Source organism: Accipiter gentilis, chromosome 34, assembly GCF_929443795.1.
Source record: "Accipiter gentilis chromosome 34, bAccGen1.1, whole genome shotgun sequence".
NCBI lineage: Eukaryota > Metazoa > Chordata > Aves > Accipitriformes > Accipitridae > Astur > Astur gentilis.
The window spans coordinates 12544921-12570100 of NC_064913.1; the positions used below are offsets into that span (position 1 = coordinate 12544921).

General features: G+C 39.8%; 1 protein-coding gene across 4 annotated transcripts in view; it reads right to left on the minus strand.

Annotated features, from left to right (window-relative positions):
* Positions 1-737: 737 nt before the first annotated feature.
* The window catches only part of EEA1 (early endosome antigen 1), a 76279-nt gene continuing 51836 nt past the window's right edge, over positions 738-25180 (minus strand). For 3 of the 4 annotated variants that reach the window (XM_049791997.1, XM_049791995.1, XM_049791999.1), the window contains 12 exons: positions 23525-23664; positions 22595-22925; positions 21036-21137; positions 19369-19563; positions 18346-18528; positions 12057-12242; positions 11461-11592; positions 9438-9623; positions 8897-9135; positions 7314-7434; positions 6871-6969; positions 738-5818 (listed from right to left, as the gene is read on the minus strand). In XM_049791997.1, coding sequence (XP_049647954.1) covers positions 5696-5818; positions 6871-6969; positions 7314-7434; positions 8897-9135; positions 9438-9623; positions 11461-11592; positions 12057-12242; positions 18346-18528; positions 19369-19563; positions 21036-21137; positions 22595-22925; positions 23525-23664 — 2037 coding nt within the window. In that variant the 3' untranslated portion in view covers positions 738-5695. Of the gene's footprint in view, positions 5819-6870; positions 6970-7313; positions 7435-8896; positions 9136-9429; positions 9624-11460; positions 11593-12056; positions 12243-18345; positions 18529-19368; positions 19564-21035; positions 21138-22594; positions 22926-23524; positions 23665-25180 lie in introns of those variants that run through there. The other variant, XM_049791998.1, reaches the window with a different exon arrangement.

Genomic DNA, 25180 nt, shown 5'->3' on the forward strand with positions numbered 1-25180 from the left:
AAATCCTATACAAGCAGCATTTTGGACACATTACTATAAAAAGTTCTGGTATTTGCTAACCCAGCGAGACATTCTTTCAAACATCCCTTCTGTGCCAGGAATCAAGCTTTAGCGTGATACAACAGAGTACTTTGCCATAAAGCCAACAGCAGGAGCCTGGACCTGCCAGCACTGGCCTGTTGACATGTAACGATGAACACTCTTTCCCAGACCTCTTTACCCAAAAAAGGCAGGAAATACAGACGAATTTGCTTTTAGTTTAGGTCACAGGGGGAGGAAGAATTGGAAAACACGCCTACCAGGCTTCTGCTTTCATAGTAATGTTGATCCAAGAGGGTTAGCAGGGCTTCAGTGATCTTCAAATGAGCAGATACTCCTATACCTGCTGCACAGTGAGTGCATAGTATGTGGTGAGCTACAGACAAAAGGCAGAGTTTATTACATTAACTAGTACCTATCCTCTTCATTATTGTGATCTTGTGGCATCTAATGTTCTCTCTAAAGAAGAAAACCTCTTTATTCAGTGCCCCTTAAAAAAACCACAAAAACCCATCCCCCAAAACTGAGTTTCTGTGGCAGGACTTTACTATCCAATTATTGCTGGTTTTGAAAAGTACACCATTTAGTGCTTTTGGAGAGGCTGTGGTTGGACAATAATTTTAAACTTATCCTAGAAGAGATGCTGAGGTCAAGACTTCAAATATTAAGAACTGGACAACTGACAAGACCCGTGAAAATACATGAAATCCACGTTTTCGCATTTTATAATCTTAAAATGAAGCTCTACAAAGACAACGTGTGCGCGATTACATGGGTTTTGCTGTTATACGTGCTCACAGATGATGATCGCATTTTTGGTACAAAGGAATTATGAGTGCAATTCTCCTTACATAGCAAGGGGCCAAATGTAATACAGTGAAAAGTCCAGCTGAAGATAAACCTTCTGTCCATTGATTACAGCTAACACATGCAATGCAAATTATACCATTCCACTTACTGTAGATTATATACAGTTAGAGAGCAAAAAGTGCGTAGTGCAAATGACAGTGATGTTTCGTAGTCCTCCAAGAATATCAGAGTGGGAGGGGTGGTACTTGGAGGAGTAATTTATCAGTTTCAACATACTCAAACCATGGTATCATTCTTCTTGGCATAGTTTACATTCTGTTTGAACTTAAGTTCCAGCAGTTTTCTGTCTGCCACCGAGTACTGGTCATAATTTTTTTAAAGTTTTGCAACAAGCATTTGTTCCCACTTCGCATTTAACTGACATTTAACAATCCAGAAAAGTACTTGAGTTTTCCAGGTCCCTTGTTTAGGAATGTCACTTCTCTTACATCTAGCATGAGAGACTCAATTGTTCTTGCTAATGTAACACAGACACAGCAAGGTTTCTGCTCCCAAATCCCTTCTTGCTTCACTAAGAAAGCTTTTCCAGTGAGGATTCACAAATAATCCTAATTGTCCCAAACCCAACAAAAATAGTTATTTGTTGTTCTTGTGTACCTAGCGCTCCACACTCCATGGCAACTTGGTTACTTGATACCTTTGAAAAACAGAGGAAAAAACCCACACTGTACCCTCAAGCCTTGGACTCTTGTGCCAGAGCGTGAAGCCAGCTGACAAACAAGATCCCTCTAAACCTCTTGCCTCTGTTGGAAGCTGCAACAGAAAATTCCTTTTGTCTCTTCATCTGCAGACAGCAACTTTTCCTACTGTGACTCATTAATTTTATCCCCTTTGTTCAACCTTTGCAGAAAGGGGAAGATTACTGGAGGGCAGGAATACATGGGGAGAAGAAATAAACAACAGTGAAGCACAGCCAGCCAAGATCAAAAGCCTGCCACTGACCTCTGCAACACTACCTGCCTCCAGAGGGGTTGCAGGACACAAGTATGAAGCGTGTATTGCTGACACGAGGCCGGTGTAGGACAGTAGGATCTGTCATTTTGGAGGCAACAACACGAGGGATTGTGGCTCTTTGACTGGCAAGTGAGATGATGTCTCCGGGAAGTTAAAGAACCTCTCCCCATCCTTAACAAGACTATCCTTTACACTTTTCCGATCGCCTCTGTAGCTCGTCTCAGCCCCCGCAGCAGCTGGTCTCTTATATTCTGCTTCCCCGGCAATTCTGAATGCAGATGGAGAGTCCTGCAGAGGAGACAGTTTCAGGAACAAACTCCACACTTCACTGTCCCATTCCTGATGCCGTGGTAATGGCGAGAAACCAAAGGCAGCTTGAGGATCCCACACACCTACTGGTTCGAGCGCTGGTTGTACCGTTATTTCCACCTCTTGCTCTGTAACGGCCTCTCCTCAGTGAATCAGAGCAACCTGATTCTTGCTAGAGGCTGTTTAAACACATTATTGTGCGTCCTCCAGTTCCAAGGCTCTCGTCTCTTCTGCCATTTTATTAGGTTTTCCTGCTGTTCCTGTGTTCGCAGGCTGAAAAATCAGTGCATTAAACTATTTTGTCTGGAATCCTTTAACTCAGAGTGGTAAAAGTTACCAGGCTTTTTACTAGGTTTTCCTATTATTTATATTTTAAAGCAGCGCAACAAAACCCCCACATTCCTACCGAAACATGCCCATCAAAACAGTCAGACTCTGCAAGCAGATTTATAAATACAAAGCTTTTCACATTCCAGTTTCCCTTATTATGTATCTCACAAGTCATTTTACTGAGCTTGAGCAAAACTTCCAACCTGGCAGTGAGGCCAAGGGCATTATAGGGTCTAATAAGCCATCAACTTGTCAACAAATACAGACCAGCACTAAGAATCAGAAGCACAAAAGAAGGAGCATAAGATTTAGCAATGGAGTCATAAATTTACTCCAGTGAAAAGCTGTAGAAATCCTGACCTGTTGCTGCAGACTCAAAGCTCAAGCATGAAAGCTTCTACCCCACCACTGCTCCTCCAGGTTTTAACAATCCTTTTTTCTACAAGTGTGTATTGAAAAGCATTTCCATCCCCTCGAAAAGTAGGTTGTATAAACCGGTCAGCACAAAGCAACCTTCAGAAATGGAGCTGGTTTTGCCCCTGAAGCTGAAGTGCTCCAGACCGAGGTCTGATCTGCGGTCAACCAACCGCACTGCTTCAGCAGCCAGCTGAATGAGGTGACTCTGCTTGTCTTTACACCAAGGCATCCCAAAAGGCTGAAATAAGAACAACCCTACTACAGCTTCTACCGCTTCTTACTGCAGAGCTCTCTCCTCACCCTTCACGTGTTCCCATTCAAAAGCAAAATGCCTGAATACAAGTGAGTCTTTGAACCATCTTCCTTGCTCCCCCTCAAAGTTTTCTGTCCTCCTCTGTCTCACGTATTTTGTCCTTGTGCAGCCATGGGAAGCTCCTCTCTTCCCTCTCAAAATCACTTCTGCTCCACGTGGTTGTCCTTCACCCTGAGAGCAGCACAAGGCTCCGCTTGTCACACAAGAGGGCAGAGCGCATCGAGGCTGGAGCACGACGGTCACATCTTCACTTTTCCCACATTTCTGAAGTCACGTGTCAGACAAAGAAAGGCTTGAAAGCAAACTCTTCAGATTCTCTCAATAAAAAAAGTGGAAAAACAATTCCCAGAGGCAGAGATTCTATTCATATTTTCTATTCAAAAGATTCTTATGCCAAGCAGTTACGCTGACAAGGAGAAACAGCGAGTCCAGAGGCTCTGTTCATATGGAATCATTGCAGCAATTGTTTCTTTTGAGCAAGCAACAATCACGTTTGAATCAGAAAGGCAGGTCAGTATTTCATATAAACCATGGTTGTATCCCAAACCCTTTTACAGCGAGGAAAACCAGTTACATAATTCAGCTGGCTTTTGGGAAATAAGAATTTAATTTTAAGACACATTCTTGAGGAAGACTCCTTGAGGCTGCAAATGTAGAACTACACAGGTAAGCTAAGAAGGGATATGAAACATATAGATCACTACTTCTGGAGAAGAGGGTTTAAGAAATTTTTTCACTTGAGAGTTAATCAGGACTAGACATTTTTCATAAAAGAGACTCTTCTTCATTCACATACAGAGCTGTCAATAGATAAAAGCAAACAAACCTGCCTAACGATGGCTAAGCTTCCACCACTGTTGCAGAATTTGATTCCTTACCTTGGGCAAAAAGTAGAGGAATTCAAGACACAGTCCTTTTCTCTGAACAGCTAGCAAAATTTTCTAAGACACAGAAGGGCTTGGGGTGTGGGGAATTTATTAGGGTATTTAAGACAAAGGGTCCCTAAATATTGGAAGGCATAACCCCCGCTCGAAAGAAATAACCTTAAGGTTTTTGAAATACCAGATACAAAGAGAAGAAAAGTTAAAGACAGGCAGGCAGGCAAGAACAAACAGATGTAAATAAAGTCACAACAAAAAAGCATTTTGGAGCCTACGTGAACTCTATAAGAAACCTCTGTTGCAAGTACAGAAAAGACAACATGAATAAATATCTAAAGACATATATATTGGCCTCTTATTTAGAGCTGTTTGGCTTACAACTAAGCCAGTAGCAGGACATTCACACCAGCGTTCTGAGCAGACTGAATCACATGACTAACGTAACATTTAAGACCCCCTGACAACGAGGGTCAGATGGAGCAATGGAAAACTGAGGTTTGTTAGGTGTAGCAGGAGTTCAGCTTCTTCCACCAAAAGCTGAGGGAAGGGACAGAAGAAAAGGTCAGATAAACTGCAGCAGTCTCAAAAAAGACTTTTTCTTAGTAGGATACCTAGCGTCTGGATGTCCCCGAGAAGCACAAGGACCTCTCAGGGCGGCCAGGGTATTGGCAGGGTGAGAGATGCGCCACAGGCTACTACCAGTATTGTTTCTTTGCTTTTTAAAACCCACATATAAGGGTTTCTGGAATATTAAAATCCATCCAACTGAATATGTAAAAGTGAAATCAATCAATACAGGATGGAATATCATAATGCATCATGTAACATTCCTACAATGCCAGCTAAACTTTGTCTCATCATTTGTTCACACATACTCTCTCTCAGCCACACACACACAAACTATGCAATACAGTATGTGTAAAGATGTTCCAGTATCCAAGCACTGGAGTTGGATAAGGACTCGGGTGCTGATACTACAACAAGTTCTAAGTGGGCAAATAAAACTGAGTTAGAGTCAAGTCCAGCCGTTACCCTCACTGTGGAGTTCGAACTTCAGAGAGAAAGTCCAAGAACCAGAGAGATAGAAAGGAAACAAATTCACAAGGGGTTATAAAGAACATCAGATATGCAATCAAATGCAACAATTAATTACGCTTTTACAGCAACATTTGATACATAAAATCCTCACAAGTTTTTGCATCTTCCTTTTTTTTTGAAGGAAACAAGAATAAACTGCAATATCACATAAACACTGTTTCTCTTGAACAAAAAAATAAAAGATAAAAAAATACATTGTTACTCCTCTGTTTAAACTTTATTTACAAATAACTGGGTATTTCTAAGCTAGACATAGAAGCTCTTTCCAGGATAAATGGCAATAAGCTATGGATGATCTGAGCCCATGTCTCACAAAAAATACAATAGTTTTACTTGGTATCAATAAACATTTTAAAATATACTAAATTTTGCCAAGTGTTACAATCATTGTCCAAACTGAATAGTAGTCTGAGTGCTGAACGAAGTGCATCAACAGAAATTATAAATTTTAGTGTAACATTTCTTTGTCACTCACGATAGCCCGTTATCCTTGCAAGTCATTAAAGCAAGTATCACAGACTCGGACAGGCTTCTTAGAAGAAGGAGTTAAGGCATTCTTTGCTGAGCACTCGGCACAAAAGATATTTCCACACTGTCTACAGTGATGCTGTGAAAGAGAAGAAACACATACGCTGAACATCAATAATGGGGCATCGATCACTAATAGAGATCACTATCATGTCGAGTCAACTCTCATGTTTCAGAAGTTAGTTTGAATTTTTCAATAGTAGTTACATAGCACACAGAAGGGCAAAGGTGTAAATCCTTTCTAAGGGGTATAGGAGTGAAATACTCAGAAGTGCTTCTCTGAGTCGGGAGGCTATACCAGTTTCAGAAATGAACTGGTTGAAGTACATCCTCCTCTTGAACTTGTTCTGGTCACATAAAACATGTTCTTCTCACATATAACTACCTGCTTTCACATAGAGAAGTATCCTTGAATCAAAGGATCCAGCAGCCTTTGTTCAAAGACTACCCAAAGAACATCACTGAAATAATGCAGGACAGGGAGAGCCACCTAAGACCAAGTCAGGAAGCACTGCAAAATGAACCTCATGAATATCCCTCATCTACTTCACTTCCAAGTCACTCGTTGAAAGGACGGTTATCTCTGGATGAAGGGCAGACCCTGCCAGTTGAGGGATGCCAACAGCTTAGCTGACCACAGCTGTTTTTACAAAGAAGGTCTGACTACACACCTAAAACACATCCAGTTGTTTCTTCTGTTCCATGTCGAGTTAGTGTGCAGAAATACAGAGTCATAAAGCACCAGATCATGTTGATGCCTCGTATTTTCACATATATCTAATTTCAACAAACTTACATTCCTTTTATACCTGTAAATCCAGTTCAGACTGCTTATAAATACTGTAAATACCCTTAAAACAGTGTAGTTTGGCTTGCTTGCTTAGGGGACTGAACTATTATAAGACTGTTTATAAGCTGATGCTGTTAAAATGGCAAAAGAATCATGAATAAAGTAAGCTCCACAAACTTTATTTTTAATATTTAAGGCACTGCATGCCATTAACTGTATTCTGAGATGTCCTGAGTATAACAACACTATTAAGGCCATTTTCTGAAGTTTGTATCCCATCTAAGTGTTTGAACACAACAGAGAAAGAAAATCCCCACAGACACACAGTAAAACACACCTACCCTTCTCACTGTCACCGAAAAACCTTTTCCACAGGCCATACAATTCTGTACCTCGTTGTCTTCTGCCCACTTCCTGTTGAGAGCTTGGGTGTGTTTGATCTATACAGAAGATATAAAAAAAAGCATTTTTCTAAAAATCCATGTCTAATTCCTACTAATGTCCTCTATTTTCACTGCACACACTACCCAGTGCAGTATAAAAGCATCAATTCTGACATGATACTGAGAGCTTGTATTTGTTCAGAGAGAAAAATCTTCCAAGTTTCAAAACTATGAACAGTTTTAAGAACCCACAGACAGCAATATGGCCCTTGTACACCACAAGTGTAACACCTTAATCACTCTGGAAAGGTAACCCACCACTACCCTGACATGAACTTGAAATGCTCCTAAGTTCCTACGCAGAAAATCAACAGGTTGAATTGCTTCAAATGAAATTATACCTGTAATGACTGGTTTTCTCGGCCAAGTTCCTGCATTGCTGCAGTAGTGTTGTCCAGCTTTTTCTTCATTTCTACAAGTTTGGCTTGAAGCTTTTCAATTTCCCCCTCACTTTTTATACACCTGAGGAAAAATAGTAACTAGTCAGCTCAAAGCATATGAGGCAATGTACACTGCCTCCTTTGGGCAGGTTGTCATGTCTGAGAAGTTACTCTCATAAAATCCAGCCAAAACTATCTTTGCTGTGAAAAGTTCTTGGATGGCTTGATTGGAAAAATGTTCTTTTGTAACAACCAGTTTAAGATTATCTGGCATTGCTCCCAAATATCTGTGGCTTATTAATACCTGGAGTTGCTCCCCAACCCAGTGACAGTACTCATTGCAGTCCATCAACAGCAAGCTCCAAAAAGCATCCCTGCTCCACAGGACACTCACACGAACCAGTTGCAGCAGATCAGGTCAGAAAACAGAGCAGAAAAGAAACCTTTTTCTTTTAGCAAGGCCACCTGCCATCAGCTGAAATTCAGTTAACTGTTGAAATCCAAATTTCAAAGGGTGTTGTTCTGCCAAGCTGTAAAGAGCTACTGGATGAGTTCAGCACAGTATGGCAAAGGATTGCCAAAGAAAGAGGATCTCACTTGAATTGATCCCATCTTTTCCCAAGGCCTCCTGCTCAAAACCTAAATCAGCAAGCTTGACAGTATCGAAAAAAGTTTTCCACTCTGCCTTCACCAAACGTGTCAGGAAACAAGGACGAATAAAGCTTCCTGTCTCACAGGTGTTTCTTCTACCCTTGCAATCGCCACTTTCAGGTAAGTCCCGCTGCCTTGCATGCCTCCTGCTGCCTGAAGAAAAGGTGCTCTGCTTACTTAAGATTTAAGTACATTGTAGAGACAACAGCAGAACTGGAGAAAAGACGACTGTCGGTTTTCAGGAGGAAGAAAACGCCTCCTGTGTAAACCTTAGCCTATCTAATCCAATTACACCTTCAATCTCCTATCATTGAGCCGTGGGCATACCCAGAAGTCCCTAAGAAAATTCTATGTTACTGGAGGCGCTAAGGAGTCTCTGCAGGCTTCGGGATGACTAGTGCATCTACTTGGAGTCAAGGCAGGGGGGCCTCGGAGTGACGGAGAAGGATAGTTAACTCGGGTAAGAGAAGCTCTCTCTGCCAGGTTCACACAACAGCTGAGATGAGAAGCCACAACCTATATACCTCAAAGTTCAGAGGAGCCCAACGGATTTAGAAGGCTTTTACAGATGAGCATAAATCCTCCAGCACAAGCACAGAGCTGCGGCTATGGTGATAAGTAAGGTCCTGATAAGCCTGCCTGATTTTCTACAAAACGGTCACCCCGTCAAAGCCACAAAGAGCACAGGTTGTTCCCAACACCCCTTGCTGTGCTTTGGCAGGAACGACGGAACGTTGCACTCTGGAAACTGCACCCACAGCCCAGGCACTAGGAACAAACACGGATTTAAACAAACCATGCATAAAGAATCCTGAATCAATTGAAACAAGTTTTCAGCGTGAGGCTATCCACTTCCCAAACTATGCTTCCACATCGTCACGACCACAGCTTACCTCTCCAGCAACGCTCTTCTCTCATCCTGATTATTCTGCACCGTTGCTTCCAAGACGGCAATGTCCCCACGTAAATCATCCGTCTGTTTCTCCAGCTCGCTCACTCGCCTCTGACTGCTTTGCCACTCTTTCTTCATGGTAGCCAAGTTTTCGTTCAGGGCTGTGACCTGCATGGTGAGCTTGGTCTCCTTTTCCTCATGTTTCCGGTTTTCTTCTTCTTTCTCTTTTTTCTCTGTGTGCTAACAAAACAACAGAACAATGAAAAACAACCTTCCAAGTATTTTTTCCCTATTTCCTACATTTAATTGAGGCAAAGAATCTTGCTGTACTAGAATCACTACTTTTAATCAACAAACTCTATTAGACAAGGCTGTCATCCCGCTGAATTTTCCTACACCATTAAATCCCTCAGATTTCAGACCTTGTCATTTAAAAATTAATGTAATGTGGAACTAAAGTGAACTCTTTGCTCCCTCTCTGTCCCTGAAAGAATCCAAAGGCGTGTTCACAAAACAAGTCTTATACTCTCTAACATACTAACCAGTTTAGCTTCAATTTCAGCACATTCTTTCTTCAGCTCCTCTTCTCTCTTCTTCAGCTGATCTTTGACAGCTTGATGGTTTTTCTTCTCCTGTTCCAGAGCTGCATTCATATTATCTATTTTGCCCTGCAGCTCTAGTTTTTGATGAATCAATAGCTGTTTTGCATCCTTGAGATTTGCCACCTCCTGTTAGGATACAGAGCTCAAAGTTAAAGTAGCAACACTGAAAGTGTAAATGATTTAAATTCAAATCTACTGTAATAGTTTCCAAGGAGAGGACAGCAATAATCTTTAGTTTTATCACTGGAAGAAAGGATGATTTTATAGCACAAAGTGTCAGTGATTTTCATGATCAAAGATTTTAAACTTTATATTATGAACAACATTCAATTTTTAAAATAAATTTAATATAAGTTTCTACTAAAGTAGTGGAAGCTCTGTTGGCTTATTTTCTATGGTTCTTTGGAAAGATACGTCCATTGTCATCTTCTAGAGTCTGTTCTAAAATCTACTTCACATTGTTCTCTGGTTGCAATAATGAGGTTAAAAGCTTTGTAATGACAATGTAAAAACCAAACACTGATGGAAGAAAGCTAGTTTCTACTAGTCTTAAATGTATAAATAATTACCCTATGTTTTAAGCAAGTAGGATGATACAATTGGTTTTAAATATTAGTTTTACTTGTTCTTCTGTAATAAAACATAAAAAATCCTGGAGTCAAATAGTTAGTTAAACTTATAGGAATCATTTTCTTTAAAATTACACAGCCAAGCATGCAGGTACTAACAGGGTTGCCAGTTTTCCATAAATCAGAATTCGCATCACAAATTAAAATCAACCAAAGACAGCAAGAGAACATATCCTGAGGACAAGGGGATGCCCCATACATGTATATCTATCCATTCCTTTGTAGGAGATGGGAAACAGAGTATAAGCCTTTAGGAAAGAATTTCTGGTTTAGTCTGATTGCTTGTAGGGAGATCCAGAGATTAATATTATGCTGCCATTGGTGTGCACACATTTTATATACATCTTTATAAATTTTCTTCTTTAGAATAGAGATTTTAAGAATGTAGAGAATTATAACAACCTTTCCCTGAAATCCAAGAAAGTACTGCGCATAGACTGCTTGACAGAAACAAAGTACAAACTACTATCTAAAAATAAGAGACCATTTTCTAAACACTGGAGAACAAAAGAACATCTGAAACTCATAAGATATCACGTTACTTTCTTTTTATTAGCATATAGGGAATGTCCCTTCATTTATACTTGTGCAGCAACTTAAACCCTGTGTGCTTAACAGATGTAAATATAGCTACTAATAGTAAAATATGGACAACACAAACTGTGGACTTTTAGGAGTGTTTGTTTCTACAGAGACTAAAAAATGAAATACGTAGAATGTGGCGAGAAATAGTTTGTTTTACTGAAGACTTAAAATTATTTAATTGAAGCCTCCAAACGTTTACCCTTTAGAAAGCTCATTTGATTGTTACAATTTTGGAAGAGAGTTAGTCTTTTATGAGGCTCCTGACATTGTTTCTTCCCCAACTGTGACATTTTAAGGCATTTTAAGAAACCTCAGCACATCAAGGGAGTTTCAACTCTACCACATATCCTTGAGAAGTACCAGATGTGCCTAGAATATCTGGGAAACTTCACATTCGTGACACTTTTGGACATCTTTTCTGCACTTCAGAATAGTCAAGCAAGAGTATGCACAGTGAATCTACAGTGGAACAGAAGAAAAGCCAGGACATACAACCCATCCTGAAGCTAAGACAAGTTATGTGGTCCACCTGGCCGAGAACACTGGGCACCGGTGCTCCGGGATTATCACTAATCAGGTCAGCCTTGCTCAGGAACCTCAACAAAATCTGCGCTTTGGTTCCCTTCCCTGTAGTACTGACATTTACAGCAACCATCTTTGCAAAGCCAATCCAGATAACATCTACTGAGCAGGCACATATTTCTTATCAGATAACCAACCACATGAAGACTCAGATTGTCTCAATATACCTTCTCAAATTCTTGCTTGCAGGCTCTAAGCTCTTCACCCAGCTTAGCGCTTTCTTTTTCAAGTCTACTCCTTATTTCCTGGAGCTCTGTTGTTTTACATTTTTCATTAGCCAAGTCTTTTTCTTTCAAAATCTTGAAGAGAAATAAAAAGTGCTAGAAAAGTTACTTCTTCCAAGTTCACAAAAAAAAACCACCAAAACCAAAACCAAACCCAACCAAACAGAAAATATCCAGAGCCCAAACCCTACTTGGAGGCTTTGTAATTAAGGGGAAACAACTGCCACATATCTCTACCCACAGTTCATAGTGCAAACAATTAGCAGCATGTTTGCAGTTTTAGATTTAAAACTAATAACTTTTTTCCATCTGTCTAGCCACTTAGAACAAATTAACAGCCTACTTCAAACCCAATTCACTTCAACCGTCTGTTGAAAGTCTTTGCACCAGAGGTTCAGAAAAACTGCCGCTGCTATGCACTACAACAGTGCTATGCCCTCAAAATACCCCTTGTTTAGAGATGTAACAGAAATTAATAAAGGGGGCGTGCGTGGGGTTGATGTGTCTGTGTGAAGATTTCAAGAGACAGAGGCATTTACCCTGTCATTCTGAAGATCCTGTAACATTTTGGTCTTCTCACCCAGCTGCTGCTCCTTCTTTGATGCATCCTGCTCCAGTGTGGACTTTGCTTTCTTCAGTTCCTGAATCTGCTGATTGTTGCTAGCAATTCGATTTCTGCTGGAAACTAATTCTTCTTGAGCTAGAGCAAGTTTTTCTTCTGTGGACTGATGACAAAGAGAGTATCTGTCAGTGTAAGAGCTTCAGATACTCAACATTTGCTTAAACATTTTCCACATGGAAAAATCGTTATCTAGCGTGCAACATTTAGCTCCAAATGTTGACAAAGCATACTTACAGAAACCTCTAGGTTACAAGGTTACCCTAAGTAAAAAGAAACTACCCCAGTACCATTTCCAGCAGCAATACCTCACTGTACATATTCCAGCTTGCATCCTTCCACAGAGAAAAGGTGAAAACATACAGAAGGGCAGAGAATGAAAGGCGACTGATGAAAAGAGAATGAATTTGAATTTGTTCACACAAATTTGTTTTATTCTCTGGGCAAATCAACTGCTCTGTAACTCTAGACAGCTGTTACTTAAGAGGCAGTGAAGCTATACTGTGAAGATTTCAAAAGTCATTCGATGCTATTTTTTACCAATGACTTAATGAAGCTAGTGCTAGGACAAATGTAAAATTTTTGAAAATCCTGAAGTGACATGTACAAGCTAAAAATGCTACTATCAGGACAAAACGTTTCACAGTCTCAGCTGCATCAGCATTTTAAACACAAAATTTAAAATTCCATTCAAAGTCTACTACAGATTATATTTTAGTTTGTCTCCAGCTCTCCTCATCACCTAGCAAAAGAACTCGGATTTATCTTTCTACAACAGGTCACAAAAAACCAAGAAACAACCTAAAACTTGCATCCAAGGGTCATTCTGTTTGCTCACAGCAAAGTCAAACTTTGGGGTTCTTCTTGAGTTAGTATTCTGGAAGTTATTTTTTTATAAGCCTTTGGCTTAGGCAAGGACTAGCTCCACTTAGAAGGATGTTCTTTCACAAAGAACCAATTAAAAAGAAAAATACAAAACTCATCCCCCACTCCTCCAAAATATTCGTATTCTATGGAATTTTTTGATGCTAAGATACAGAACATGAGGTGAGGAGATTTACTAGTAGTAGTAAGTTTATTACCTTTAGTGCACCAGTAAGTATTTAAATTCTTTCAAGATAAACTAAATTCTTTTTGAAGCTCTTACTTAAATCCTAATCAAACCTCTTGTTGAAGGTTAGTGATTTTAAAAGGAACAATAAGCACAACTTTGACTTCACTTAATTATGCATATGCTATAGCCACTCCTGGTTTGATTTAAAAACAAATTGATTTCTAATGCCTCCTAACCCTGTCTTGGAATATCTGAAGTATTTTGCCTGAGTCAGACTCAGTTTGAAATGCCAATGATGGAACACAGCTGATTCAACAGCATTTTCAACAACTCCAGTGGCTCTCAAAAAGCTCACGCTGGCTTTTGAAATTAATTTGCAGACAACTTATTTTATTTGCTTTTTGAGCTATTGGACTTTAACACTTCACAAGGTGTTAACTCAGAAATTTTTTTAAGCAAAATAGGAGGTGCTTTTGCAATTTCAAGCTTTCGGCAGCGTGGGTCTTTCAGAAAGCAAAATTATCCCCATCTGCTCTACTGTGGGCAGTGGAGTACTGTATTTTCCTAACAATGAGAAATGATGGGAAGTGCAGCAGCATCACATAACATTTTCATGGGAAAACCCAATAGTGTCTGTAGTTTTAGAGAGAAACATAATGAAGCCACAGCTTTTATTCAGTAGAAGAAATGTGGTTACATCCAATTTGTTAGCACAGGATGATGAAATTTGATGAAGTAGATAGTGACACCCAAATTAAAAGCCTCACTTAGGGGATACTCCTCTCTCAACTCCCCCCCCCAAAGTGTCCACTGGATAGGTTATCTCATTGTGTCCATACCTAGGCTAAGACAATGTAAACGTTCTTATAAGGGGAGCCAGTATTCAGCCTACTCTGCACTGTACTATGCACAAATATTTCTATAATTCAGTAGTTTGTTATACAAGAGACTTGGAATTTTGCATACAATTTAGCATACTATAGCTTACATATATAAGTGTCTCTTCATTGTGCTGTGATTAATGATGCTACCTAGCTTAACTGGGAAACCATTCAATATAATTTTAACAGTAAATCAACCTTCTATCTATTTATGCCTTTCTTTCTGCTTTGCTCAAAAGCGTTTCACAGCATCCTTTGGAAATCTTGGAGCAGAATGGAGCAGAAATCTTCCAGCACATGGTTAAACATTCCAGTTATTATCCTTGTTCCTGTCCCAGTCTCCACTGAGACCGTAATTCAGCACGATTCTTTTGGACTGCTGAGGAGCTCACATCTTTAACATAAAATCACCTCTCAAAACATCTGGTGGCATTTACCTTATTTAATTACCATTCAGTTTTGCCATTGCTCCCAGAATATGACAGGTATTCTCCCAACAAGCTACCCACAGTCATGAGATCGCTCTTTAGGATGACAGACAAAACCGAATGCAAGGAAGAGGTACAGAACAAAAGTACAGCCAATCTGTACTTATGTTTTTAAATAAAAACAGATGCTAGGATGACTGGTACAGAGTTTAAATAAATAAAAAGATAAGATAGCACAGTCTGATTCACTACAACTCGGGGCGTTGCAGTACAAATAATAGTGCCAACACCAGAACTGGTCCTAGCTGGGTGATAAGACCTGGATTCATTCCACCTAAGTGAGGTGCACAAATGAGCATTTTAGTCTGCATGCTCTCTGATCCCAGTCCATAAGGAGAGACATGAAATTATTCACAGATGCTAACCTGATCTCTCTTCACTTCCTAAGAAGGGTTAGACTGACTGTAGGCAACTTTGGCTCCTGACGTACAGACCTGAGGTTTGGCAGCACGAATACTGTCCCAGAACGTCCGCTGAAGATACACTGACAGCAATGCCAATATTGGCGGCAAAGAAACATTCTTTTGAGAATACAGAGGAAACCAGGACTGATTACAAAAAGCACAAATGCCAAGACTGAAGGATACTTGGCAGAGCTCAGGAGAGCAGGATTCACGCAAAGTATGTTTGCACTAACTCAAAATCAAGGCAAAAATAACAGTTCTGCATTTTCATTAATGCTTCTATATGCCTTTTCCACAAAAAAAAAAAAAATTTGTGCGTGCGTATACGAAAGATATTTCTATTATACATACATGCATATATGCACACGTATATTTTTATATATATGTGCATATATATACAAAAAATATTTAGTAGTGTTCTTTATTATATATGTATTCTTTTTTTATCAAAAACCATAGCTTTTACAGCACTCAAATCCTACCCGATTTCTTTTTCCAGTCACAGAGACAAAAATGTATGAGTGTAGTTATTGTTATAGACTGTGCATTTTTAAACCAAAGTAAATTTGCAGCAAACAGTACCCCTAAAATTATAACTACATTCTCACTTCTGAGTTTGTTACAACACTTCTCACTTTTCCTCTGCAAGACTTAACACCTTCAAAGTTTGCATCTGGCTACCGCTACGTAGCTCGGATCTTCTGTTAGGGAACCAGAAACCAGGGTGCAGCCGTGCTGCTAGCACTGCAGAGAGCTGCTGCTCTCCCTCACACAGTGCTGTATCTCCAACTGCAAAACTTCACTGAGGCATACATTTACTTTTCAATCACACCCAGCAGTGATATTCCGAGCAGATGCCAGCAGATGGTGCTCGGTGTACAGCCCAGCTCCTGCCACCCCCCCAAGAACCAGACCTACCACCCCACTCGCGTCACCCATACGCTGCACCGTCCATCCCCACGCCTGAGACCTTGGCCTCACCAATGGCATGGTGCTACACCACGGGAGAATATTTAAGTTTTCCCTCGTAGTGTTTTTAACTAAAGAAAACCGAGCACTGCTAAGGATCTCTCGATACAGCCTGGCCATGCCCATCCCGGACAATGCCGGGCTTCAAACCGTGCTGGCTCAACACAGCTGTGTAGGGAGTTCGTATCCCCACTAAAAATCCTGCACCGAAAGACACCCAAGCTCGCCACACATATACATTTTAAGAACTTCTACTACTGCCTACTAATAAGACTAAGACCAGTCTGAACCCCAGCCGACCTACCAGATTCAGTTCCAAATTTTTATCAAAAGCCATAGCTCTGGCTCAAATTATCTATTTTCTTTTTAAGTAACTTGCCCAAGGCAAAACAAGCCAGACAACTGACTTTGAATTGGACTGTGAAACTCTACTATAAAGTTCTCCTGACATTATCACGCTGAGGCTTTCTGAATGTGCTTTTTCCTTTGCAGTCTTGTAAGACAAGTTATCACTGCCTCTTTAGGTCAACATTGCAATGAGGCAGCACATCCACGAAGGAAGATCGGCTCCCCACTTTTTCCCTCTTCTACATTTTACAGAAAAACGTGGTGGGAAGCAGACCTCACTAACCCCAATTACTATATGTTTTTAGAAATCTTTTTAAAAGCAAGCAAACAGCCTCCAAGTTCTATATCGCATCAGTACTGAGGACCCCAATCTTCCTCAGGCTTCTCTAGGCTCCACTGAGACTTACATAATAAATCAAGTTACCTGACTGTTCATCTTGAAAATCTTGTTTTCCTGTTGCCATCACCTTATTTTACCTTTTTGCATGGATGTTCTCTCTCTCTCTCTCGCTACCATCCCCATTCAAGTTTCGAAGCATGTGAGACGCCTACCATCCTATTTTATACTTGCCAGAACTAGAAGTCATCAAGCTGGTTTAATAATACTTCTTCAGAGCTATTTTTGCACCAAGCAGTACTTAAATGAAAACTATACCAAAAATCCCAGTTACTGAGCACATCCAATGCTTTTACAGGTCATTGCATTACCAAACATTGACCTAAATGCATTGCAGGAAATTAACTCACAGAGGTACGTGTGCTATAGTAACTAACTGTAAAAACCAGTATCTTTAAACCACCATTGCTTGTTAACCATGCGGAAGTTCTTCACAATTTAACACACTGATTCAACCAAGCTGCACTGAAAGTAAAGCTTCTGTAACCTGCAGGAGAACGTGGGAGGTAATCTAATGCTACAGAGGAGGAGTAAGATTAATAAAACTCCAATGACCTGTATGTAAAGGAGCTATTTGTCTTTTTCTTAAAATATCCCAAACCTGGAGTTTGACTAGGGCTCCACAACTCACATGGGCCTACCTGAAACGACCACAAGACCTTTAAAGATTTCAGTGGTGGGACCAAAAGGCTCCACTGGGACAGGTGAGAAGGAGCGACGACATCTAAGCAGTGACAAAAGGCTCCCTTTATACATCCCGAAGCAAAGAGAAGCTGACATCTAAACCAGATCAGACGATCTGTCCTCCCGAAGTGCCTATTTCTCTCCATAAACTTCAGAAGAGCCTAGAACAACAGCGTCAGACACAGACAAAGCTGCAGTGGGATTCGTCTGAAGTGAAAAGTGCCAAAGCTACACGTCTTGTCCGTAGATGGCCAGTATCTGCAGCACAGCAGGTCCTGGGACTAACTTGGAGCGTTGGCTTAGCACTGACATGAAGGAGGGGGGCCGAAAGGACAAAAAGCACCTTTGCTAACTGACTCGACTCCCAGCAATACCTCTTTGAAGGCACTGCACCCTAATGCCGAATCAGATAAATTCAGCTTAGGAATAGCAAAAACTTCAAGGACTAAGTTTGGACACTTGTATTCCAGGCAGGACCCTAAACCTACTGTTTCTGTTAGTTTGACATCTCTGAACATCCACAATCAGCCGGGAAGAAGTGGAAAGGACACGGGAAAAGACTGACAACTAAAATTCTAGTTCAATCATCTAGAAGATAGCGGTTATTCACATGCTGGCAGACTTTGCCCTAAACAGCTATGCTGTTTAAAGTCATTGAAAGCTACAATATATAACAAGGAAAAGCAACACAAAAAATTAACTCTTACAGTAACACAAAAATAAATCGCCTTTCACTTTGCTGCTGCACAAATGCAAGGGTATTTCAGGTAAACTGGCAAATACCCTTGGCTTTAAATTAGTTTCAAGATATCCTTTGTCCCAGAGGAAGGGACTGAACAGCACTAAATTCTATATATAGCAGAAGAGCTTTTTTCTGCCTATACAGTTCTTGCACTGCTTCTTGGTCTTCAAAATCTGTATATCTACTTCAAGATCTGTTTGTATCTACTAAATCACATAGGACATTAAAATGACTGTAAGTACCTTAAGGTCTTGCCTAGTTGCCAGCAGCTCAGACTCTTTCCCATAAAGGTCCAGCTGCAGCTTCTCCATGTTTTCCTTATGTTTTTCATGGGTCTTCTGTAAGTCTGCTAGCTTGACTTTCTCTGCTTTAAGCTCCTGTGCTGACAAAATAGACTGCTGTTGCAGTTTATTCTCCAGTTCTGCCTGAAACATAAGCATAGGAAGTTTCAGTCAAAGTTAGAGACAGTAAAGTAAGCTTAAACATTTTAATAAACTGCATTTCTACTGCAAGACAAGATATTTTTTTTCCACTTACAAAGTAGCAGTGCAGTAATCTGATGCTTGTGATTTTACATTTAATATTTAAAGTTAACAACAAAATTTAATTCATGTCAAAAGTCTAAGTGAAACACATTAAAACCGAACATTAAAAATCTAAATAATGTTTCCAAGTTTCCACAGACTGACTAAAGCACAAATATGATCACGTAGCATAGGGCAGCCAAAGCTGGAGCAACATTTAACAGTGCATGGCTCAGAACACAACATTCCCTAATGTTGTAAGACATCTGAACTCTTTCCATTATGGTTTATGAGTTTCATACTGTCACTCAGATAAATTCTTTTGGTATAATAAGAGAAGACTTGGTTTAAAGCGGCCATGAACGTTCCAAAACACTGCGGGGTTTGTCTAAACTACTCTCACAAAATTCTACTGCTTTACAAGAAAATGGCAGCCCTTGCCTGATAGCATGCCCCTGAAGCAAAATAAACGCAATCTAGCCATTTTTATCACTCTATTGAAACTCAATTCCTACAGAATTCATATTTCAGCACTGGTTCTTTTTACTTTATTGTTGTTGTTGATGTTGTTCCTGTCTCCAACAGCATCTGAAGACCTTGTTTCCACATCCTGACCTTATCATTTCAAACTAGACTACAGCAAAGAGCTGTTTATCACAAAGTTATTGACATAAAAGCTGCAGCGTTTATCAGAGAAATTTAGATTAGTTTTCTTAAAGGAGTAAGAGAGGCCAGCCTTACCTTTTCTAAAAGGGCAGTTTTTAATTCAGCTTGCAGCGTCTCACTATGTTTTTTCTTCTGCTCAAAAGATTCCTTTAACTCTCTTAGCTTTCCCTGGAGATGTTGCTCACTTTTTTCTTTCTCCTTCAGAAGACCCTGAATTTCCAGTACTTGCGCTCGTGCTGAATCAAGTTCTATCGACAACTGCTTAGAAATCTATATTCAAAAATATTAAATAACTGTATATAATTTTAATTTACATCACTATTTGTACATGCTGTAGTGTGTGAAACTGCCTATTGAACTGTGTGGATGACAAATTACCTAGTTCAAAAAACAAACAGCCAACTTCACAGATTAAAAAAAAAAAAAGATGTTAAAGCTGAAAATACAGCTTTAGGAAATCAGCTCCCAAAAGACTGCTAGAAGTTGGGGAGAATCCCTTGACTGTAGGAACCTGAAAGCTTTTCCCTACTCTGCTTTTCTCTAGGCATCTGCTACTTTCCTCTGCCAGAGACCAGATGCTAAGCTATACCTTTCTTACAATCCAGTATGCCCGCTCTTACGTTTTTACAAAGAGTTGCAGATTATTTGCAGGAAACAGTTTCCAGGCATGGTACTGTTATTTCCTGCACATAGAACCAGACCATCCCACAGTGCCGCTGCTGCTACCTTCTGCTTCAGAGCTAGCTGATTGAACACTGGCAAGTGGATTTTGAGAGCTACAGTAAGACATTAAAATCATCTGTTATTCCCAATTTCCTACACCTTAGAGCAAATGCAGTCTTTTTTCACCATTCAAAATTAAGTGTAGGCAACTCTTCTCAAGCCAGCAGTGGTCTGGGCTCTCCTGCTGCTGACTGCAGCAGATACCAAACTCATCCTCCTGCCCTTGCCCCAGGGGACCACAGTGCTTCTGCGGAACGAGAGAGGAGCCAGGGCAGCAGCAGCAGTAGTGACAGAGCAATCACCATCGCACCTCCACATCCACAAACCCTCTTCCAGGCAGTAGGAGTCCATCACAGTCCATCAAACTGTGTCCACTGATCGCACCTCTTCTGATTCCTTTAGGAAACGGTTGACAGCTTGGGTAAAGAAATCCACAAAAGCGGATTTGGGCTTCAGCCTGCCAGCTGGACTACATGATTTTGCAGCCTGAATGCTCATCTTTAAAAAAGAAGTGGTCCTTATGCAGTCACAGGTAAGTGACTTAACACAAGTCTGCAAAAGCAACTAAATCCTTCAAGGATATCTGAAAAATATCCTGTGAACCACACAGGGAACGTAATGATTAGGTCTGAGACTGAAACGAATCTAAGGATATGAGATAACAACTTTTATTGTATGAAAAAAAATGAGGACATGGTAATACCAAGTAACTGTTTCACTAATGAAAAAACCTGAAGGGCTAAAATCCCCTAAGGTATGCAAGGCACAGAAGTTAGGATTAAAACTTGTATTTTAAAGCTTCGTATTAACATCTAGGAAATTTTTAGTATCACCTTATTTTCTTATATCCACACCTTATATCACCTTTTAGTAAGACCTTAGTGCCCCAGGTAGATTACAATTTGAGAACTGCATCCTCTTTATCTCTCATCAGTCCCAACACATGAAACTGAAAACAAACCTTTTAAACATTCATTGTAATTGGTTTCTAGATTTTTGAAACTAAGCGGACAGCTTACCCCCTCCTTTTTTTCCAGTGAGTTTTTCAATTCATTCCTCTCTTTAGCTACAGACTCTGTTTGTAGCTGGAGCTGGTGTTTTGCTTCTTGACAAGATTTTTCCTAAAAAACGTAAGACAAGGAAATATTCCTGTGAGCTTCTAAGACCAGCTACCCAGTATTTTTGCAGGATCTACAAAGCCTTGAAACTAATGCTTTCCTTCTCAGTTGCAGACATATTTTCAGCTCAAAACTTCAACAGTGGTAAATCTGAACACAGCTGATACCCTGTACTAAGGAACGCAGCCCTGTGCCAAAGAGTTTTTCTGATTAGGGATAGTCTCCCTGTTCAAAGCTGCTGTTGGCAGCCCTTCTCCTTCTTGTGGGAAGCAGTAGGCTCATCGCTCTCCTCAGGATCCAAAATTTCTTGATGTTCTAAAACTCACGAGCAAGTACATTTGGGGGACTTGTATGCAAATACAATTACATTTTAAGCCCAAATACTATGCACTTAAGTGGCGAGCCTCCAAATGACTGCAGAATTAGAAGCAGAATCTGGACTCCTATCTTTAAGTCTAAATTGGGGAGAAAATCCTTCAAGTTTTTAGCAGAAACAAATATTTAAACAGCAGTAACTAAGTAATGCAAACAAAAAGGCTTATCTTAAAAAGGTGAAAGAGTAAAGGAAAAAATGTTATTTTTAACTAGGAGCAGAATTTTTTTTAGATCGGAATAAAAGCACCTCTGACCGGGTTCTGGGAAACGGTGACATGTAAGATGAGAAAGGAATGAGAAAGACACCCCTACCATGTCTGAGGCATGGGTGTCAGAACAACTGTACAAGAAAATCTATAAAACGTGTATTCATACAGTGCCCATTTGTATCACCAACAAAGCAAAAGAGGCAAGAAAAAGGTGTATTTTAAGGCTAGTAAAAGTTCACTTTCTTTACCATAATAGGCTACTCTGGTGACCAAGCACTTGTTGTTACACCGCCACTCACGAGACCTTTCTGAAACTCAAATAATTCTAGTACTCTGACAAAACCTTAAGCTAGGCATCTCCCCAAACAACAGACAAATGTTTCTCTGCCTGCAGTACGCAGCCTTCCAGCATGCCCAGACAAGCACACAGAAAGGTTCTATGTACAAAGACTCCAGCAAGGAAACTAAAATGGCCTCAGAAAAATAACATTTTCTTCAATACGGTGGCACTTTAGCAAAGGGTTTATGACTTTGTACTGTTATAATAAGGCTGATGTATTTTTAAAAAGGGGGACATTTCCCATCAAACTGTTTCACCAGTTGTCTCCATTTAGTTTCTTCATCATATTAAAGGCATGCAGCAAGAAAAAGGGATCCTGTTGTGCGATATGATTGATGTTTACTACTGTAAACATCCGGACAAAAATTTAAGGTAGGACACATGTATGAGCTACTAAAAATCAAAATTTGTTTCTCTTTAAGGCAATTAATTTCCATGCATTGTCATTGCATGTGCACTGTTTTCAGACAGAAAGCAGTCATTTTATCAGACTGTAAATACACCAAACTTAATGTCTATTGAAAGAAACCACTAACCATTTCTGCCACAGCAGCTTTTCCTTTTTGTATTTCTTTTTCTAATTCCTCCTTTTTTTTTTTGAAGGATTCAGAACTTTTCGAGAGCTTGTCTTTGGTAGCTGTAAGGTCCTTTAACAAAGTATCCTTCTCTAATTTCACTTGTTGGAGCTCTGATGTTGCTGCTTGCATTTTACAGTCTAATTCCTTGAGCTGTTTACTTGTATCTTGATTTGATTTCTCAAGGTTTTGTTTCAGGCTGGCCTTCTCCTCCTCTTGCTTTGAAATTTGATGTTTTGCATGTTCAAGGGCCTCAGATTTTTTCTGCAAATCCAATTTAGCATTAGACATCCTGCAAATACAAACAGAATTTTTTTTTTTAATTCTTCTTCCCAGGTTCTTTTGTATCATTAAATACCTCTATTATTTCATATATTAACTGTAGAACTACTTCAAACCATAGCTTTTTCATCCAGAGCACGGGCATTTTGTCTCTCCAATGAAGACACGCCAGCAACTCTAAAAACTGTTTTGAGATGGATTTTTCTTCCTCAAGTATAATGTACAGAAACTACCCCTTTGCTGCTTACGCATAAATTGCAAATTAGTCTTTGAAAAAAGTTGCAGAGCTATGGATATTTAAAGATGGACCTCACTACATCAAATTGTTCAGATATTTAGCTGACAACAAGCACAGTGAATAAATTGAAGTGTATTGAATCACAGCAGTCAGTGATTCACATGAGACAACATGGCAGATGGAGTCTGCATGGCATATAGAGTAAAAGAAAACAGGTAGGATAAAACTCAGTTCTCAGAGCAGAGGGAACACATCACTTATCTACGATTTGAAGAAATCACAGGAGAGAACAGCAAAATCTCAGCTCCAGTCCAAAGCGCTCTGGTTTTACGTCTGACTTTGAAAAGTATTATAACAAAGGAAATGCATACGCTTCTCTTGCTGCTTCAAGTTGTTTACTCAGTTCTGCTGTTCGGAGGTCTAATTCTGTAGATTGCTGTCGCTGCTGCTGTAACTCCTGAAGAGCTTGTTCTTTGCTTGCTTTAGCATCAAGGATGTCAGCTTCAAGTTTCTGAGAGAGAAAAATAAAAAGTTAGAGCCATCAGAATACAACCAACAAAATAAAACCAGTAATAAAAAGCAGAAGTCATCTAGTCTGTGAGTAGCAGTCTTTACTGTAAAAGCAGTCACAATTCCCACACATCGCCTCCCTATTTCATTAGTTTGCTATTTATCTTTCATTATTTAGTTCCTGCAAATCTCTTGCTCCTCCAGAACTGAACTACTTTGGTAAAACGTTCTGAAGTCATCTTTAAATGAAAGGCCAAGCAGCCATTTTATGCAAAATAATAGATTAAAAGCAGACTCTTTAAAGAGCTTATCCAAAACACCTCTACAAAAAAAAGGCCATACACAGTGCTCAGCTTTGGGGCTGGGTTCTCAGCCACCATCAAGTAGTTTCAGCAGTTTCAAATGACTGCTGATTTACATATCCCAAGAACCCTGCCATTCTTTACAACAAAAACAAAGACATAAACTACAGCTGTGAAGAAACCCTGTGCTCGCCTGGAAGAGGTTTTGGTGGGGTTTTTTTCCACAGGTATTTGTTCATTTACATGGAATATAAAGAACACAGGAGTCTTCAGCAAATGGGCACGGCTTAGACTCTTCAACACACTGGCTGTTTTACAGGCACTTCTGCTTTCATGCAGTGGCCATAAAACAAAATGGCCAAGTTTCTCCAAGAAAATTCCCGAGGGCTTTTTGTTTTCTATTTTTTTTTCTATTTTTTTTTAAATACCATGCATTCAACTGGAATAATCCCAAAGAATGGTGATGACGCCAAGATTTTACACAGAATTGCATTCCTGTTGACAGCATCAACAACCCTGTTCAGTTTCACACTTCAGCTACCGGGAACCTCGTAAAATCTTGTGCAAGCAAGCACTGTATTCCTCCCAAGCATTTGTGTCTGTTGGTTACTTGTGAAACTTTAGCAAAAGGATAAAAATAAAAGCACAAATCAAAGTGGGCAGAGAAAAAAACAGTGTGCAAAAGAAGAGAGATGGAAGCACAAAATAATTATGCTGACAATGCAAATGTATGACAGCATTATTTTTTAATAGCATTGGATTTAAAATTTCATATGGGGAAAACAATCTTCCTTCTCTTCTATAGTGCACATAAGCTAGGAAAACCACTCAACTCAGTCTTCAGCATATATACTGCAAATCTCCCTCAAAAAAGACAGACAGCACTGCAAAACCAATTCTGCATTGCTCCTAAGATCCCTGTATCATATGCTTTTATATACTGTGAATTTTGACTACCAAGAATTTTAAAAAAATACTGAACAAAGATTAAAGCCCAAATTTAAAAGGTCTCAAGCATTAGGACTCATTCATATCCTTAACTGAAAATACTAGTATCTCAAAACACCAAAAGGTTCTGCAAACCTGCCAGAATTATGTGCACTGTAGAAGAAAAACTGATTCCAGAACTGGAATGCAGAACTGAAGATCAAGTTAGAGGAAAAATACTGATAAATAAATCTTCATGAAAAGCCTCTGTAGAAGCCTACTGGAAGG